General features: G+C 39.8%; 1 protein-coding gene across 9 annotated transcripts in view; it reads right to left on the bottom strand.

Moving 5' to 3' along the window:
• da (transcription factor daughterless) overlaps positions 1–17,149 on the bottom strand; it is a 236,314-nt gene extending 219,165 nt beyond the window's left edge. For 4 of the 9 annotated variants that reach the window (XM_072297783.1, XM_072297792.1, XM_072297853.1 and 1 more), the window contains exons 1-2: positions 17,007–17,149; positions 1,990–2,042 (exon numbers count right to left, since the gene is read on the bottom strand). In XM_072297783.1, the coding sequence (XP_072153884.1) occupies positions 1,990–2,042; positions 17,007–17,088 (135 nt within the window). In that variant the 5' untranslated portion in view covers positions 17,089–17,149. Of the gene's footprint in view, positions 1–1,989; positions 2,043–16,665 lie in introns of all 9 variants that reach the window. The other 5 variants (XM_072297846.1, XM_072297866.1, XM_019057371.2 and 2 more) reach the window with 3 other exon arrangements.
• Between the last annotated feature and the right edge of the window lie 1,843 nt (positions 17,150–18,992).

The raw sequence follows: 18,992 nt of genomic DNA, 5'->3' as shown, positions 1-18,992 counted from the left end.
CGACTCAATTAGAAAGGTCGGGCATGAAAGTGTTTACTAAAACTGCAAATTTTGATGCTTGGTTCGTCACATTTTTAATTTCAAGGGGTGGTTTTAGAAGAAAATTTCACGAGGAAACTAATGAAACCACTTTAAGAACCTCGAAGTTCAGTATGAACGGAGTTATAAGCGTTTGAAGTTTCCAAATTGTATCCGATTCCTCTTGGTGACTCGTTCCACCGTGCGACTGGACCGCGATGACCTGTCAACATTTGCAGCGGGGATAGGACACGCCGCGGCTGGTAAGTTACTGAAAATCGTTTCACTCCGAATTCGGCAGTGCCCGTTATAACAATGCCGCCGAGAGACAGAGGGATTACAGTAGACGCCGGTAATAAAATAAAATGCATGCACGCGAGAATGACCATCGACACGCGACAGCTTTAAGCGATACGGGAACGACGGTGACAGTGTCTTTTCGGAGAGGACATTGTTGTCACGATGCCTTTCGCAAGGATGCACCGTTGTCGTTGTCGCCACTTGCGCTACGGTAGCTATGCTTTTCGGCTGAAATTTTGAAATGGATTTCATGGCATTTATTTGATGGCAATCGTGGAGACTTGAATTGAAAAACGACTCTAGACCAAAATTGTCAATTTGGGGAGTTGACATTGAAAAGAGTGTCTAGTTTTTTTTTTTTTTTTTTTTTTTTTTTTTTTTTTTTTTTTTTTTGGGAAATCCTGATTTTTCTTGATTTTTGGCTACTAAATCCTGATTTCATAATTTTTTGGCGGAGAAAAATTAAAATTTCTGCATAAGAGTATGCAAAAGCATAAAAAAATCCGATCGGACAGCCGACTTTCCTCAAACCCTAATTTTACGACCGATTTTCCTTCAAATCCTGCGATGAAATCGGGATTAAATCCTAATTGACCTCAAATTCAGATAGAATCGGGAAAATCCTGATGCTAGACACTCTGTTAACATATAATTTTGTGGGGGCGCAGAAAACATACGACTGGGTTATCTAAGGATTTAGAAAATGAAACTTTCGAACAATTCCCTAGTTTCCCTGACAAGTGAGGATATGACAGAAGGTTAAAAAGACATAATTATAAATCGTGTTTAGGCAAAATTTGTTGTTTGAAACGTCAAACCCATGCTAGAAAACGAATTAAGCAAATAAGAAGCCTAAGAGATTTTTCCGGGTTTTTCCTGACTAGCAGCTCTGACTCGAGCGCACGAGCTCTGACTTGCAAAAGGGGAGGAATTTTGTCAATTAATAGGGCCATCTTTTCTTCGTAGGGAGAGAAAAATACGAAAAAAATAAGAAGGCCGATTATAGAAATTGTTGCGCTCAACGCATCCTTATGAAGTCTTGCAAGGTGAGTAAATTTTGAGGCCGAATATCATTTAATTTTAGGCAACGCAAGACGTTAATGCTCGAAAAGATAATAATCTTGCGGAATGATTTCTGGCCTACTTCGAGAACTGAAAGCGAAATAGCAGCGTGTGGAACCTCCTTACACCACACCTCGATTCCTGATTTAAAGGATAGTTGTCAGTCATAAAACGCCCCAGTTTTCCATTAGAAAATAAGTTCTTTCTCCATTCAGTATAAGTCTGACATACACAAAGTATAATCCTGTTGATGACGGAAAAGTCACACCACTTCGTAAGAATCCGTTACCACAAGCCGCATTGTATTAACTTGAAGCGTCACTGACCAGACACCCCTCTCATAACAAATTCAACGCAGATTTTATTTAGAAAAAAATTAAAATAATAATGATAATCGATCTTATCTACACGGCAGCCTTGTTACCAGGACGAGCTACCATATTTGGTGTCATGTGGCCGGAAAAAGAGAGAGGTGACAAACGGTCAGTGAGAGGGAGAACAGGCGGATAAGGAGGCCGGGGGGCGGCGGGCGGAGATCGAGGGGGGGGGGGGGGGCGCATGCTCGGCTGACAAACAAAACAAGAGTGATTGATATTATTTTTGACTTACCATGCCATTGTCCATGGTGGCATAAGGCGACTGGAACCCGGATTTTTCTGAAACTGAGAGAACAATCGGTTATTAGACTAAAGCATGTGCACAAACAGAACCACATATCAGCAGTTTAGAGCAAAAAGGTCATAACTAATATTTAGAAAATAATCGAAGGAGGTGGTTTTCAGGAGGTGTCAATTGCCTGATGATCTCTGGGAGGACGGGGGGCAATGACGATAGGGCGTCACAGAGCGTTAAAAATCAACACAAAATTCGAGTTTCTTTGTGTTTCACTTCCTACACGAACCGTAAAAAAACCCAAGAACACAAATGTTTGTTTTCGTGATCTAAATATTGGGTGAGATTTGAAGTAAACCTCTCGACCCTCATATCTTACTCTTGTGAAATTCTGCGGACTTGATAACGTTTTCTTGGTATTCCGTTGAGTCAGAATACTTCGTGTTCGATTCCTTATGAAAAATATTTTGTTTTATTTTTGTTCTTTTTTCGATTTTATTTCTTTTCGATGTTTTTTTTTTTTTTTATTATTTCTTTTCGATTCGTTTTTCTTTTTTTTTTCGTTTCGATTCTTTTTTGTCGCAACGGATTGGTCGTTAGGTGTGATTCTTGAAAGTGTAAAACTCTAGGCTTCGCCCACTTCTACATTTCATCTACTGATCGATATACATCAATTCTAGACGAGACTGGCTGTCTCATACCCATTAACATTGATTCCCCCGCATTTCATAATTTTTTACCACAAAAAATGAGGGCTTTAAAGTAATTTATATGTTAGAAGCTATGTGATTGAAGAAAATCACGGAAAAAAATAAATGGTGGACGATGTGTACCGCGAATTCCATGATTCATGATAATGGAGATAAACGGGGATAAAGCAAGAGTTACCTCATGACAAACAGGTACAAATCTTTTTTTTTTTTTTTTTTTTTTTTTTTTTTTGAAGTGCATTTTGCCACATTCCGGCAAATTGTTGCGAACTTCATTAATGGTTCACGAACAACCATCTAGCACCTAAAATTCAATCTCTAGGCCATGCTGTGAAAATGTCAGAAACTCAGGGATGGATAATGGACAGCCGTCAACTATAGATTAACTTTCCAGCAAGTAAAATATGAATTTTAATACTAGATAGATGAGTAATGTAGAGTGCTTAGCACTGATCAATAAAAAAAATTCCCAGAAAATGAATAATTCCCATATTATCAGTCGTTTCTCACGGGAAGACCTTTGGCATTCCATTAGTTTTTAGCGCACAGAAAATGAAGGTCTTTAAATAATTGATTCGTTAGAAGCTATATAGTGGGAATCGTGGAAAAAATCCCATGATAGGCAAATTTTTCGCATATTCCATGACGTTTTTCCAGTTTTCCCTTATCCCCACTCCCAAAAATAAAATAAAAAAAATGTCATCCGAAGATTCCCGGTACTCTCAACCAATCTGGCTAAAAATTTTTTTAGGGTAGGTATAACTGAACACAGCAACGAAAGAACTTAAGGACCAAAGACTGTTGTAACAGCGCAAGAGTGAACCTTGCTTAAGTCTCACGTCAAAATTTTCTATTAGCACAATACATACTAAAAACTTATACACGTACGCAAACACATACTCATTCGCTACATATATTCGTGTATCACATTACATAAGAAACAAAGATTTTCACTAACGATGAGAAGTATAGGGTCATAATTACCAAAAATTAAGTTGAAAGCCACAATTAAAGTCTCTCGACCCGAGAGTACGACTGAGAGAGGGGAGAGGGAGGGAGGAGAGAGGGGGGAGAGGGAGGGAGGAGAGAGGGGGGAGAGGAGTGAATTACCAACCGAAACAAAGAGAGCAAGGCGAGCTAAGGAGAACTAAAATTGTAATTGATATCAAAATACCCCGGAAAGCTTATTCCGCGATAAATAGCTTCGCATACATCACAGGGTGTTCAAGAAGTGTGTCTAAGTAAGATGAAATGGAGGGACGGATTAGAATAGACATAGTTAGTATCACGTGGGATATTTGTTTCCTATAATAATTAGTATACGTTGGCGAGAAAATATTTCTGTGACACGACCGCAAATTCAGAAACAAAAAATCCTTATTCGAACATCGTTCACGCCTCCGTCACATATCTCAGGAAAACTCTGATTGTCCTCAGAGTAAGAGATAATATCGTATAAATTTCCGTCAGTGAAGCAACCATTCTTATACCTATTACAAAAGAAAACAGTTGCATATGAACTAGGCAGGGAATGGGATATATCCTTTCTAGAGAGTTCCTGAGATGTCCTCATCATAGCTTGTGAAAATGAAACCTTAAAACAGCAATGTACGGAGCTTGTACTGCTGCATTCATCAAGGCTCAAAAAATGGAAAAATTCCCCGACCACTGGCAAAATTCCCTGACTTTCCAGGTTCTTTAGAATCCCCTGACTTCTCCAGATTTTACCTAACACTGGAAAAAGAAACACACATTGGATCTAGAGTCCAGACTCTTGAAAACATTGACAAGAAAAAATACTCTTGATTCAATCGGATATTTGCTTGAATCAAAACGAAATCCGCTTGAATTAAGAGGCTTGGTTCTTGATTTAAGGTTGATTCTGATTGAACCAAGAGTACTTTTTCTTGTCGATGTTTTTAAGAGTCTGGACTCTAGATCCAATGTGTGTTTCTTTTCCCAGTGTTAGGTAAAATCTGGAGAAGTCAGGGGATTCTAAAGAACCTGGAAAGTCAGGGAATTTTGCCAGTGGTCGGGGAATTTTTCCATTTTTTGAGCCTTGATGAATGCAGCAGTACAAGCTCCGTACATTGCTGTTTTAAGGTTTCATTTTCACAAGCTATGATGAGGACATCTCAGGAACTCTCTAGCAAGGATATATCCCATTCCCTGCCTAGTTCATGTGCAACTGTTTTCTTTTGTAATAGGTATAAGAATGGTTGCTTCACTGACGGAAGACGGATCTAGACTCTAGATCCAATGTTTTTTTTTTCCAGTGAATGTTTGCAACCCTTACGGAAAAAATATTCCACGTATGTTTTCCATTGTTCGTCTTCATCTTTTTCAAAACTTCCGATGCAGATAGACTTCGCCAAACTATTATTCACGTGAGTGTCAACGAACGTTTCGTTGCGAAATAGGCGTGGACTGGATTTCGGGGCACCGTGCTGGGCGGGCGTGGATGAGCAGCCGCGAAGAGGAGTCGTGAGGATGACACATGCGATGCAGCTCGGTGGCGCGTGTTATCTATGCGGCCGGAGCTGGTTTCGCCGACTTGCCTTCCGCCGAGGCCGGCTACGCGCGGCCCTCCGAAACGATATCAATTACTTTTCGCTGGATAACCGCGCTCTCATTTGAATCTCCTCGGGAGGACCGGACCGTCGTCTGCCATTTCACAAAGGGGCATCTCGACCGAAAACCGAGAGCTCCGCTCCGGATACGGGATCAAAGGCCTCAATCTATTCGCGACTGGATTGCGATCGTGACCGTCCCACCGTTTCATAGAATCTTGGTTGCGTTTTCCAGGGTGAGATTCGGGGACAATACTCGGGGGTTCATGGTTACGACCACCAGGCCGCTACGCGGCCAAACCCCTGAGAGCGCTTCGCGAGCCTCTGTGAATTAATCTGAATAGATTGTATTCGATACATCAAATAGGTGAGATTGTATCGATATCGACTGATTCAACATGTAAACATAGCCTCAAAAGTCAATTTAGAAATCTGAGGGAACGGGTTTTTTTTGTGATGGATTTTTTATTCTTATGGTGCCAAATGAAAATGAAAAAATAAATTGTCAGGTATTCTCTCATTCCCAGGTTTTTCCAACTTAAATTCTAAAATTTTTGTTTGAGGTTATGTTCTATTTTTTTTTAACCAAACGATACATCGAACCACTATCGAATACGATCCATAGAGCGGGCTCGTTTAGGGACTATCTCCTATCGAGAGCCGCAAACATCATATAAAACGGCCCGGTAGATATGTTTAGAACGAACTTCGGCAAAAAATGGACATTTACATTGATTGCATGGGAGAATTCAGAACTTTATCACGTGATATAAAAAAAAAACCCCAGAGCCATATTTCTAAAATTTTAATAGGGCGGGCTCGTTTAGGGACTATTACAGTATTACCTGTCGAAAGCCACGAAAATCAACGTAATCGGCTTGGTAGAACGGTAGAGCGAAGTGTGACAAAAAATGCGCCCTCTCGACACGAAAAACATCAGAGAAACGCCGCTGCCGATTATCACATTCAAATCTTCGTTCCTCTAACGAAAGAGCGTGAATACGTTTCAATTTCACCGAATTTCCCTTCCAAGTGTACATTTTTGCGAGGAAATTCTTGGGCATATCTTACTGAATATTGCACTAATTTACATCGATCTCAAGCTAAAAATGTTAGACGAAAATTGCCCTGGTACTTTCTTGTAAAAGAATCGAATCGTCAGAGTCAATGTTGCAAACTTCGAATAGAGTTACGTTCCTTCGTGCGGAAAACGACGAAATGTCGGACCATGATGGCCAAGAATATTCATAAATGAGCGTCCATCCGCAAACCTCAGGAAATGCAAGTGTAAAATAAAGTCTGGCGCGTGCTTTCATGATTTTTGAAACGACGGGGAGTAACAAATTCAATAATAAATAATTTTGGATGGTAAGAATTCATGGGGGTCCTAAGAGCTCTATGGCCTAAACTCCAAAATTACGACATGCCCATCCTCTCCCTGTGCAGGTTCTTAAGTTTGACCCAATTGGATCACATACATTTTCTCGCCGACTTCTTTGTCTATAGCTTAGTCTATCGACTTTAGTAATAATCAGCCTACAGGTTAGAAGAAGGGAGCCCATAATTACCGACGTGTCCATACTTTCCCTATGCAGGTACTCTAGTTTGGACCAATGGGATCACTCCATTTTCCCGACGCCTTCTTTGCCTAGAGTTTGGTCTATAGACATCAATACTGTCGCGCCAAGGAAAAACGCCGTATAAACATTCGAGAATTGCCAAATTTCCTCCGATTAATTGATACTTTTAAAGGAAGGTTTTGAGTATTTTCTCTTGTTTGGATCTAATCGGGAGTGAAATTCTTTGAAAAATTGGAGGAAAAGTATTTATCAGGGTGTCTACTAAAACATGCTGGCCAAAAATCAGTGCTTTTACAGTACTTTTTCAGTATATTTCCGAGAAATTCAGTACCTCCTCCTCAACGAAAACTTCAGTACTTTTTCACCTCCATTTGACGAAATTTGAAAAATTTCAAAAATTTGAATTTCTCTCTCAAATTGCGACAAAAATGAAAAATTCCGGACCTTCTGACGGAATTCCCGCACTTTTTCAGTGCTTTCGGACCGCCCTTTAAAAATCAGTACTATTTCCGGACTTGTAGACACCCTGATTTACAGATTTCTCCAAAAACTTGCAACAAATTAAAAGAAATTTGGCGACGTCTGAAGGCTCATACGGCGTTCTTCCTTAGAACGACAGAATAATTAGACCGCTGGTTAGAAAAACGGAGCCCTCGACGAGCCTCGGGGGAGCTGCGAGCCCGGCGAGGCTTTCGGCGGCGACGATTAGCGGCGTCTGCGGGGCACAAGAGCCTCAACGCGACGCGCGAGGACGCCGACGACCGGGGCGCGAAGGCACAGATAGGGCGGGCTCCACGGGTGCCCGGCGGGCGCGGGAAAGCGCCGCCCTCCCCCGTCGGGAGCGCGAGATGTGGCGGCGCCGGCCGCCCGCCCCCGTCCGCCGGGCGGGGGTAAAGCGTAAAATGATGAGATTAGCTTGATATTAAAACAGGTGATGTGGAAAATAGAGAGAGACTTTCGACAAAAGGCACTTCACTGAGCCGTGTATCCCCCCCCCCCCCCCCGTCGACTCGCGCGCGCGGGCCGCTAAGCCACCTACCTACCCCTGTTGCCATGACGCAAGGCGATAAAAGACGATCGTCCGGCCAATCACGCTCCGCTAACACCTGACGTCACGGGTATCGCCTCCGGCGGGAAAGCTCCCATCGGCGAGAGGCTCATCGACAAGCGTTGACGTTCGTCACTCGTGTTAGCTGGTTGAGGTAAATTTATGACGGAAGTAGGTAAGTACCTATGTTAACTTCGAGATATCGAACAAATTTGGTAAATTACTGGTTTCACTTAAGTTTGGTTTTTTCCAGCAAGAACGGACGTATTACGCCTGGGTAGAGGCTTCTTTGGACCGAGTGTAACAAACAAAAAACAAAACAAAGAGAAAAGAAGTAAAAACGCAGAAAATTGAGTCAGGAGTAAGTAGTTTTAAATTCAACTAGTTAGTCGTAAATTTTCTCCCGACAAAATTCAAATATTCTGAACGACAACAGTTGTTAAACTTCGTTTTTGAAGGTGAGTCTTGGAGAGGACTAAAACTTCAAACCTCTTTTTCTTGCTTCTCACTTCGCGCGACTAGGTGATTTTTGTAAAACTCAATCCATTTCAGTTGTTTTCTCCTTAATAACATTTGAACTGTTTTACTACCTTCAGCCAGTTTTTCATTTGGAGGATCATTTTAAATTTTCTTTGAGAGCGAGTGTTTGCTAAATTTATAGACCCTAGAATAAAGAAGAAAAAGGGAACCTGAAACTCATTCGAATACTTGGTCATATCAAACGGGCAATTTGCGCGTTCGCACGATCAGCCTTCTTTCAGGTTTTGCTAATGAGCTTTCTAGGGAGGAAACACTTGAAAAGTAGGAACGTAATGAATCCATTTTCTGCCAAAAATTTAAAGTGACACCAACACTTTAGCAAACGTTGAATTTCTAGATGTTTGCCTATTCCTCCCTGGGATGCAGAAAGTTCTTAGCCTTCCCATTTGAAACCCCGCTTTTCCTAAGATACTTCAAAAAACGACCGTTTGAATACTGTACATAAAAATTGCCGCGATTTTGTGAGAGTCAGGTAATTTGACCGCGGTTTTACAAAGAACACATAATTTTTACCGTAGGTTTGCAAAAAAAAGAAAAAAAAAGAAAAACAGGCGTTTTTGCTGACTTTTCCAGTGAAAACACCGTTTTCGAGGCCTTGCCATTTTCACACGCGACCAATCGGTCGAGTGGTCGAGAAGTTTGTGCACCCCTGATCCTCCTACAGTTTCACCTTAACTACCTAGCTGCGATCTGAAATGCTGAAAAGTTGCTTTTTCCGTTCCTGGTGATTTGGACGAGATCCCGTCATCAACTTTAACTTCTCAACGCCCAGCCAGTTTTTCATTTTAAAAATCATTTCGAATTTTCTTTGAAAGAATATTTTCTAACTTCGTGAGAGCTAGACCCCTTAGATATAGAACTTCTAGATTTTGGAAAACATGGCAGGAAAAAACACATTTTTTTCCTGGATTCGAGTGGTCATAAAAAATTGTATTCCTCCGGTTTTTTCTGCGGAGGTAAAGCCCTGATAAAAACACGTGGTTTCTTGTCATTTCCTCTGGGGTTCTGCGAGGAAACTAGGTTTTAACCGAGATTTTTAAGAAATTAGTTGCTTAATTCATAATTTTGGAATGAGAACATCCTGGTAGACAACCAAATCTTGGCCAGCAGGCCGGTTATTGAAAGTTTAACGCAGCCCGATAAGACATCGAAATGGTTAATAAGATAGGACTAACTATATCTTGTTTTGTCGTGCCGACCTAGTTACAAAAATCAGGCCGCAGGGGTGCGAAAACTTCTCGATCACGCGGTCATAATCGCGGGGTTACTCGTGTGAAAAAAAATAAAAAGGCAGGAAAGATAGGGAGGGCCAACTAGAGATGGCGTCAAAATTGAGTGTTTTTCCCCCCAAAAATCACGGTAAAAGTCACGTGTTTTTCGTAAAATTGCAGAGAAACCCCGTTTTACGTAGAAACGCGGAGGGCTTTGCGTACTTTCGCAAAATCGCGGCAGTAAAATTCACGAAAGCAGGACTAAAAAAAGGGCGCGCGCAGCTTAAAAATGTTAGAGAAACGCCTAGAAATGATGAAATTTCAACTTTTTTTACTTTATCCTCGGACGATGACAACGCTTCCTCTACCCGCGCACTGAAAAAAAATTCTCGGCGTTTTCACCAAGGTCCGTTGGTACCTTTACCATCTCACTTTTTTTTACCAATTATTGTTAATTTTACCAAGAGAGACTGGTAAGCTTACCTAAAAACCGGTATTTTTACTGTTTTTTACAGGTAAGAATACCACTTTTATTGGTAATCAATTCCCGGTAACTTTGCCATTTTATCTCGGTAATTCTACCACAGTCGATAAAAAATATTGGCGTTTTTACCAAGGTCCAGTGAAATTACCGAGAAAGTTCAATAATTTAACCGAGATTTCTCGGTAAAATTACCAATTCCATGAATGGTAATTTTACCAAGGAAAAACTGGGATCAGATAGAACCCTGAATTCTTGGTAACTTTACCCTTTTCTTAGTAAATACACCGAGATTTTTTTTTTCAGTGCGAGGGGAGCGAGAAAGTAAAAGGGTGGATTTTCAAAATGGGGCGGCTGAAAACTCGCTGGACCTCTGCTCGTGGCAACGGTGCTTTTCATAGCGCAGCGTTTTCTTTCGATCCTTCAATTTATTTAAAGAAATGCACTTATTCGAGACCATTATGTAACTGTTTTCTCTCTCCCGCGCCTCGCAGCGCCACCGCTTTTCTCGGCGCACGGTGGAGCGAGTCAATTAGAAAGGTCGGACATGAAACTTGTGACTGAAACCGCAAATTTTTATGTTTATTTCGTCACATTTTAAACATTAGGGGATTACTTCCAGAAGAAAACTTCACGAGGAAACCATTGCACCCACTTTTAGAACCTCAAGATTTGCATTAACGGAGTTAAAAGCCTTTCAAGTTTCCAAATCGAGTCAATTTGAGAGGTCGGACATGAAACTTTTGACTCAAACCGCAATTTTTTATGTTTATTTCGTCACATTTTAAATTTTAATATATACTTCCAGACGAAAATTTCAAGAGGAAACCATTGGTCCCACTTTTAGAACCTCAAAATGTTGTATTAACGGAGTTAAAAGCCTTTCAAGTTTCCGAATTTTGTCCGAGCCCTCCTACTGGCTCGACCCACTGTGCGCCACCGCTTTCCCCGGCGTCCCGCCCCGTCGGCGAGCGCTCGGCTCGACTTTTCAATACCCCTATCGGATTAAAACTTCCTCCGAGCTCGGCTCATCCCCCCGCCCCGCCTCATAATCGTTCCCCGATTCCGCGACTTTTTCACCTTATTACGCCCCCCTAGACCTCCCCCAACAATTTTCAAGGGCGGTGCACGGTGACGAGAGGGGACAGAGGCTGAGGCCACCCCCGCGATAACCGAGAAGAGGCCAGCGAAATAATAATGTGCTTTCGGCCGAGAGTCCTCTTTCCTGATTCATCACACTCAGATACTCGTACAGGTTAAGAAAATTCAACCCAATGAAAAATTTATGGAAAATTTAATACCAGGGTTGCCGCGGAATTTAGAAAGTTAGATTCCCTCACATTTCCATGACTATTTTGGCGAAATGGAGATGTTGCATGAGTGAGGGATTTGCGATTTGACCATTGATTCTTATGTAAAAGTTCGCGAGAAACACGATGGTGCCACTGGTTTTCTCTGAAATCAACTCCCAAGCTCAAAAAAAGCTCTCGAAGTGAGGCCAAAATGGAGGGGATACTCCGCCCTACCTCGAGAGTCCACCTCTACATCAAAACAAACTCTCCATGCAAAGATAGGGAGCAAATACATTGACAGGGCTGCCACTTTATTTGACGACTCCAAAACTGAAAACACGGCAACCCTGCTAATGTATTTGCTCCCTATCTTTGCATGGAGAGTTTGTTTTGATATAGAGGTGGACTCTCAAGGTAGGGCGGGATATCCCCTCCATTTTGGCCTCACTTCGAGAGCTTTTGTTGAGTTTGGGAGTTGATTGCAGAGAACACCAGTGGCACCATCGTGTTTCTCGCGAACTTTTACATTAGAAACAACAGTCAAATCGCAAATCCCTCACACATGCAACATCTCCATTCCCTGACAATGCTGCCGTGCTAAGGAAAAACGCCGTATGAACCTTCAGGCGTTGCTAAATTTCCTTTGATAGAACCCAAATTTCCTTGTAAACTGAATATTTTTCTTCCAATTTTTCATATAATTGTGTTTGCAATTTCACCTATACTTCCTGAAAATTTCAAGGAAAAATATTCATAGTTCGCCTCAAAAATAAACATTTTATCGGAGGTAATTTTGCAACTCTCGAATGTTCATACGGCGTTCTTCCTTAGCACGGCAGAATGGAACAGATGCCAGATTTTTAAAAGAACAGTTAGAAATAGATTAGAAATAGGCAAAATTTGTTGTTTGAAGCGTCAAACCCACTCGAGAAAGAAAATAAAGGTGACTTGATGATTTTACCTTGACATTTTCGCCATTTTCCCCGACCGTTGAAAATTCTCTGACACATCCCGATTTTCCCTGACTGTGGCAACCCTGTAATGCAATGACGGGCGGAAAGGGCATGTCCGTGGGGTCAAAACTTTGGTTTCCACGACGCGACATTTTTTCTATGAAAAGGGGGTCATTTTTCGCGATCTAATGGAATATTTTAACTTTGGAGACATCCCCTCATGATAAGTTTCTGACAAATATCCGTACGCCCTCCGTTTATATTGTCTGGCAACCCCACTGATTCAAAAAAAGAAAAAATTGTATATAATAAGGGGTGCAGAATTCGAAGGGTGCCCCCAATTAGATTTCGGTTTTCCCATTGCAAGTGTTCGCAGAAAGCCCGAAACATAAAGTAACGCGGTCGACAGTTTTGTTCCCTCAAAACAGCGCGTTTGAATGTTTTGTCACCCCCCCCCCCCAAAAAAAAACAGCTCGCTTGAATGTTTTGTTCCCCAAAAAATAGCGCGTTTGACAGTTAGGTTCCCTGAGAGAACCGCGCTCGACCGTTCCCCTAAAACAGCGCGCTTTGCAGTTTGGTTCCCTTCAAACAATTAGCTCAACAGTTTTCTTGCCTTGAAAGAAAACTCATATACATGTTTCACCCTTAATAAAAAAAAAAAAAAAAAAAAAAAAAAAAAAAAAAAAAAAAACCCTCTCAAGATTCCTCCATTTTCCCCCTTCTCACAGGGTTCTCCCATTTTTCTCGTCCTCACATGAGTTCGCCCATTTCACGAGACCGGGCCGGCCCTGCGGTCTGGAAGTTTCAGCACCCATGTATAAACTAAAGTAACATTTTTGTGTGAAATGAGAAGAATCGTGATGAAGTCAAGCAAGAGGCTCCTTCGACTGAAAACTCGAGTTATTCAATGTCATTAGGTACCTACTGCAAAAAAATTGATATGAAGGTAGAAAGTATCGAATTCCAGTCTCTGATGTCTAAAGTTTTGTAGTGTTCTCAAAAACACGGGGGCTTTCACACCAAATTCAAGCAATAATATCGACTGAAAATTGCCAAACCACGTATCTCGGATTGCGACGTTGCAAACTTCCTGTCATACCTCATTTTTTGAACGAAAAGCTACTCAACGTTCATTCCCAAACATTTCTTTTCGGAACGAAGCACATTCTGAGAAAACTTCATGGAATGATTCTGGTTCGCTCTCCTTTGAAAATATGAAATAAGAAAGTGTGAACATCGCAAACGAGATACGTGGTTTCGAGGTTTGTCGTCGATGTGCAATGTGGATGACGTTTAAAGCGTTTGAAATCAATAGTCAGTAAAACTGGCGGCAGCTTTGGCCAACTTCATTTGCGTTTCTCCGAAATTCGCGATTCATCGTCCTGTGTTTAACTTCGAAATTGTCTTCTTGGTTTTTGGATTTTTTTGGTGTTTCTTGCATCAACCGATCCAAAACAAACCCCCCGGTAACCATCAATGACGCAGTCTTCTCATTTCATTTTTCCCCCACTTTAAAAGGCCTCTTGACTAGCTCCTTTACACTTCCATCAACAAATTAAAAAAAAAATAAAATTCGAAGAAATGGCAGGAAAATATTAATACGAACACACAAATGAATATATAAATAAAAAGCAAACGTTGGAAACCCATAAATCTTGGGCAACAAATTCCTAGTTCACCGAAATGTCCGGAAAACCTTGACAGGTCTACACTCCAGGTCAAAAATAAAATTTTCTGACAACATATGAAATGCACGTGCGTTCTATAGATACATCAAAAAAAGAAAAAGAGGAGATGAAAGTGGGATATCTGAAATAGGTTCTTAATAATTGAAGTAATTCAAGTACAAGGGAAATCTTCATCTTCGTTGTTTTTGGTTATGTTTTAAGTGAGAGGGAAGTTTGAATTTATAGATTCTGATGTATAAACTTTGGACATAGATTTGATATTATCAGTTGGTGTTGCACTTTTTAGAGATGAAATGTGGTCTTGAAAAAATTATGAATATGATGAGGAAATATGTTTCATGGTGCCTTAAATCTCACCCTGTCTGAGACGTTCAGTATCCGAATTTTAAAATTGCATCCTCATAATTTTTTGGCAACTTCAGAAAACTTTTTCATGTGTGATGTATTGGCTTTCAATGGAGGATAAAAGAACAGTCACGGTAAATTCTGCATATATTTTCCTAATGTACCCCAAGATTTGAATTTTCCATAACCTTCGAGACTCAGGAGTGTAAAAATTGAGACATGTGTTTTAAGTACAATGGAAACAGGACACATCGACTTATTAGGGATCGGCCTAGTTTGTTTGGTTGTTGTATCCAAAATTCGTTATAACTGATGCATAAATACATTAAATCAATGACAAATCAATCGTGCAACTGACCAAATTGCACATCGTTATGATCAACAAGTCATTATTTAACATGTCATAATATCCAATTTCTACTACAGCTGAATTTTATACCACCTTCATAAAAATTCACCTAGCTTCACAGAGGTCAAATCTGATGACAATCATAAAGCAGAAAACATAAGTAAATAGAGCCAGGAAATATTTAAAAAATGGGATTACTTAAAGCAAAAAATTGTGTTTCGGTTGTGTTTTAAGAGTCGAAAGAAGAGGAGAGGGGAAAGTGAAACCAGGAAAAAAGAAAAAAGTTCTGAAGAGGTGGATAATTTGAGAGGTCTAGCTACTGAGCATAAATCCCATTCATATTTAGAAAAAACGAACTGACAATTAACTCAGGTTTTGGTTTTCAATACCTGCCAACTTTCCCTTTCAAGTTGCTGAAAATAGCATGAAAACTTTCCATCATCCAAAATCACCTGATCTATAGAGCAAGTAAAAATAAGAGCAAATACAAAATTAAAAGAGGATGTTTTCTACAATAAGCAACTTTTCCTGATACTAAAGCCTGAATCAGCACTCGGGAGAATGAAATTTTAAGTAGATAATGGGCAAAAATCACAATTTATTGTCTTTCTGTATGTTTGAAAGTACCTACTTCACTAAGAGAAAGAGTCGCCATACAGTAAATTAAACTTGCAATGAACTTTCACTACTCAAGAGGAAGGTGCGCAAGTGAAACTTTGAATCATTGCAATAGAGATACACATTTTTTATCTTTACTTAGCTGTCGATTAGATTTTTTCTTACTGAAGATGCAGCCTTATGTCAACAATGAATATGGCACCACTGAATAAGTAAAAATTTTTCCTCCATTTACTTCTAAAGATCTCAGGTTTCAAAATATCTTCTTCTCGGCTAGCTTTGAGATAAAGGTTGATGTCTGACTATAGTGCTACTAAAAAAGTATACACACTGTTACATTGCGAATCAGATTATCTGACATCATTTTAATACAGCGCGTAAATGCAAGAATCAAATAGAGGATCTTATGACCAGGTTAAAAAGTGTGTAAACATATTTGGCGAGGAATCTAACCCCAATTCAGTACCACTCATACGATTAATGCACCCGTTCAGATGACACTATTGATTAGTCAATACTCCTAACATCGTTTCACTCCCGTCTCAACACACAGAGCAAACTCTTCACTCCTTGAATTGGAGAATTAGATAAGTATTGCTTACAGGAGAGTACAAAGAAATATTTCCTGGTTTTTATTTTACAAGAAAGAAGCTTGCTAATCCAAAGTTTGTTCAGGGGTAAGAGTACTAACATAAACGATCAAATTCGACGGGTAACAATACTTCCTATGGAGCTTGCTCATGATAGGAAAGTTCATGCAATCAGACCCTACAATAATAAGTATAATACCCAGGCTCCAAAGATTCCAAATCAATGTGTAAAATGACTGACACCCCGAATACGAATACAAACAAAACTTTGATCAAAACATCCCCAGGAACATTCAATGGTGCCAATTGCACTGTAAAAATAAGCCGAGTCTTTTAGAACAAACTGATTGAAGTCAATGACCGCATAGAAACATTAACCTAAAAGTGGCATAGACTTGAAAATGAATTGTTATCACGAGGAACTAAGGTGACTTTTGATATTGCTTGCATTACAAAACTCTGGACTTTGGCGGTAAGGTAAGACAGAGCAACTTGAAGCATTTAAGGTAGAAATCAGATTGATGTAAATATTGAACAGCATCCCCTCTGAACCATTCAATACTTACAATCGTCTTTGGAGCGGTATGAAACCTTATAGAGATACCATTAGAGAAACAACATTAAACATCTGCTACTCGAATGGGATTCAAAATCTCAGTAGCTTAAGAGTATAAATGAGAGAGAATAAAGAAATTTACGAGATGAAGATGAGGTGCATTGCCTACTTGACTGCATTCTCCTGGATCACCCAAATATCACTGTACATAACAATGTAAGGTTACTTTCGGAAAAGAGAGAAAGGCGCGTCGAAATGCAAAGAAACAGACGAAAAGAGCCCGTTGATCCGAAAAACGCGCAATGGTCTAAAACTGATTAAACTGAATGAGTTCAAGACAATAAATCTTCACTTTTAGTAACACACAAGCCAAGAAGGGAGCAATATTATGGTGGTAAACACACGAATCCACGGTTAAATACGAAGCGATGAAAACACTGCACTCTTCAAAAACAAAACTGAAAGCTTATCCTTTGCACTCACCAGGTTGTTTATTTGCGATTTTATTAAAACAATTCTGAAAAACTTCATATAAATGCATAGGTTCATCATCACTAGTCGCCATTTTGACATTCACCGAACCAAAAACAAAAAATAAAGCTACGATTGTTTCTTCTTCTTGATAGGAAAGTTGGTTTTCAGCCGCCAGAGGCCAGCACCAACGTGGAGTGTTTTGATATTTCGATCATTACTCTATCTGGTGGTAGAAGTAGCCAATCACGACGTCAACAAAAAATGGCGCGCTATTTTAAAAACAGAGTATTTCACTAGACTTCCCCCCTCTCCCTCACCACCGAAAGTATTTCTAGATTCCTTGGATTCTTAATTTTCTTTCCTAGGATTTGTTAACCACTTCTCCACAAACATTTAAGCGCAAAAAGATTTGTTTTTTTATTATACAAATACCTCTCATTACTTATTTAAAAAAAGGTATGTAAAAGACATTTTTGAACGAAAAATCCCCTCTCGAAACCTGAGTGTTGCGAGCACTTCATAACATTGCGGGCGGCAAAAAATTTCTTAGCTCAGGGCCAGATTAAAGGTGGCGAGGGCAGTAAGAGGAGAGGAAAGAAAAAAGATGAGGGTAAAGGAGCAAGAAAAAATGAAGAGGAAATTGAGTAGTGTACATCGAATCGCCAAGAGAGCACAAATGGGCAAGCAATTTAAGGAGATACTTAGTAAACTCGCAGCAAGCTCCTTGGATAATAATTAGCTATTTTTTGTGTTTTAATTTCAAATAATGCGTTGGATTAATAACTTCATTTTCTCTATTTTCTACTTATTATTATTTGCGATTTTTTGGGTTATGATAATTGTTGGTAGTCGGTTTAAACGAAACAATTTAAGATAGTGGTACTCTTACCCCAGAGTCAAAATTGCAAATTTTTATCCAAAAATTCCTTGTGATGTACACTGTAACCTTGTTCATTACTCGCCTCGAACCTCTGTCACTTTTAATTCTACGAGTCTGAGATAGAAAATTTACCTCTTCCCTTTCTGTTTAACAGATTGGTTTAAAGGTCAATCAGGTTAAGCGCGGAAGAGAAACAAGATTTCGGCGCCTATCACTGAGGTTTCCACTTCGTAGGTTGAAAAATGTTGCTAAGGAAACCAACTAAATTTTGATGATGCTCAGGGCCAGACAAGTTTATTCGAGAAGAGGGAGAGTTCTAAAAATAAGGTAGGTACTTGGAAAACTAAATAAAACCACAAAAGGTTTTTCTTTTTCATATAAAGGTGATTGTTTTATTTTTCATTTGGTCTACAAAGTATTACATTTTTGATGAGTGACAGATTTGCTGATAGCTGGGAAAAATGGCACAAGTCAAAGGGTTTCTTAAAAGCAAAGGACAAAGGTGGACTAAATAGTTTGGATTTCATACATCAAAAAATTGCAGCGTAAAACTATGGAATTTGATGGGATCTGACATTAACCATAAAATAGGATAATTTATGATGAAGTCTGATACTACCGAGCCAGTTTTTTTATCAGATTCAGATCAAAAAGCGTTTCTCAAGTGTTCTTCAATTGCATTTCATGATGGGAATTCTAGAGAGCATGACTGAATTTTAGTGACACAATGTTTAAAAAAACTTGAGGAGTCAAATATGTGTTGACCTTCAAATTTATGGATTTTTCTTTGCATCTGATAAGTGACTCCTCAAGGGAGAAATCAACGTCTTCTTGGTAAAAGAAATGTGCGACAAGGCTTACAAGGAGGTATTTGTAAGAATTATGAGGAAAGAAACCTTATTTCAATTTTAAAAGAGTTTCGGTGTAAAATCCCAAGCAAATGAAGCACACCGGCAAATAAGAGAACGCTAAGGGGAGCACAAACCGGAGGTAACATGAGAAGTGAATAAAAACCCAAGGTCTAGATTGATTATGAAAAACGAGACTTGATCCCCTAAAAGAGTAAAATGATTTCAATAAGACTACACAAAGATTTTTTCTTTGACGGGCTACTT

Source organism: Bemisia tabaci, chromosome 1, assembly GCF_918797505.1.
Source record: "Bemisia tabaci chromosome 1, PGI_BMITA_v3".
In the NCBI taxonomy this organism is placed as follows: domain Eukaryota; kingdom Metazoa; phylum Arthropoda; class Insecta; order Hemiptera; family Aleyrodidae; genus Bemisia; species Bemisia tabaci.
The sequence above is the reverse complement of the archived record's forward strand: the minus strand, read 5'-3'. Positions and strand labels throughout refer to the sequence as shown.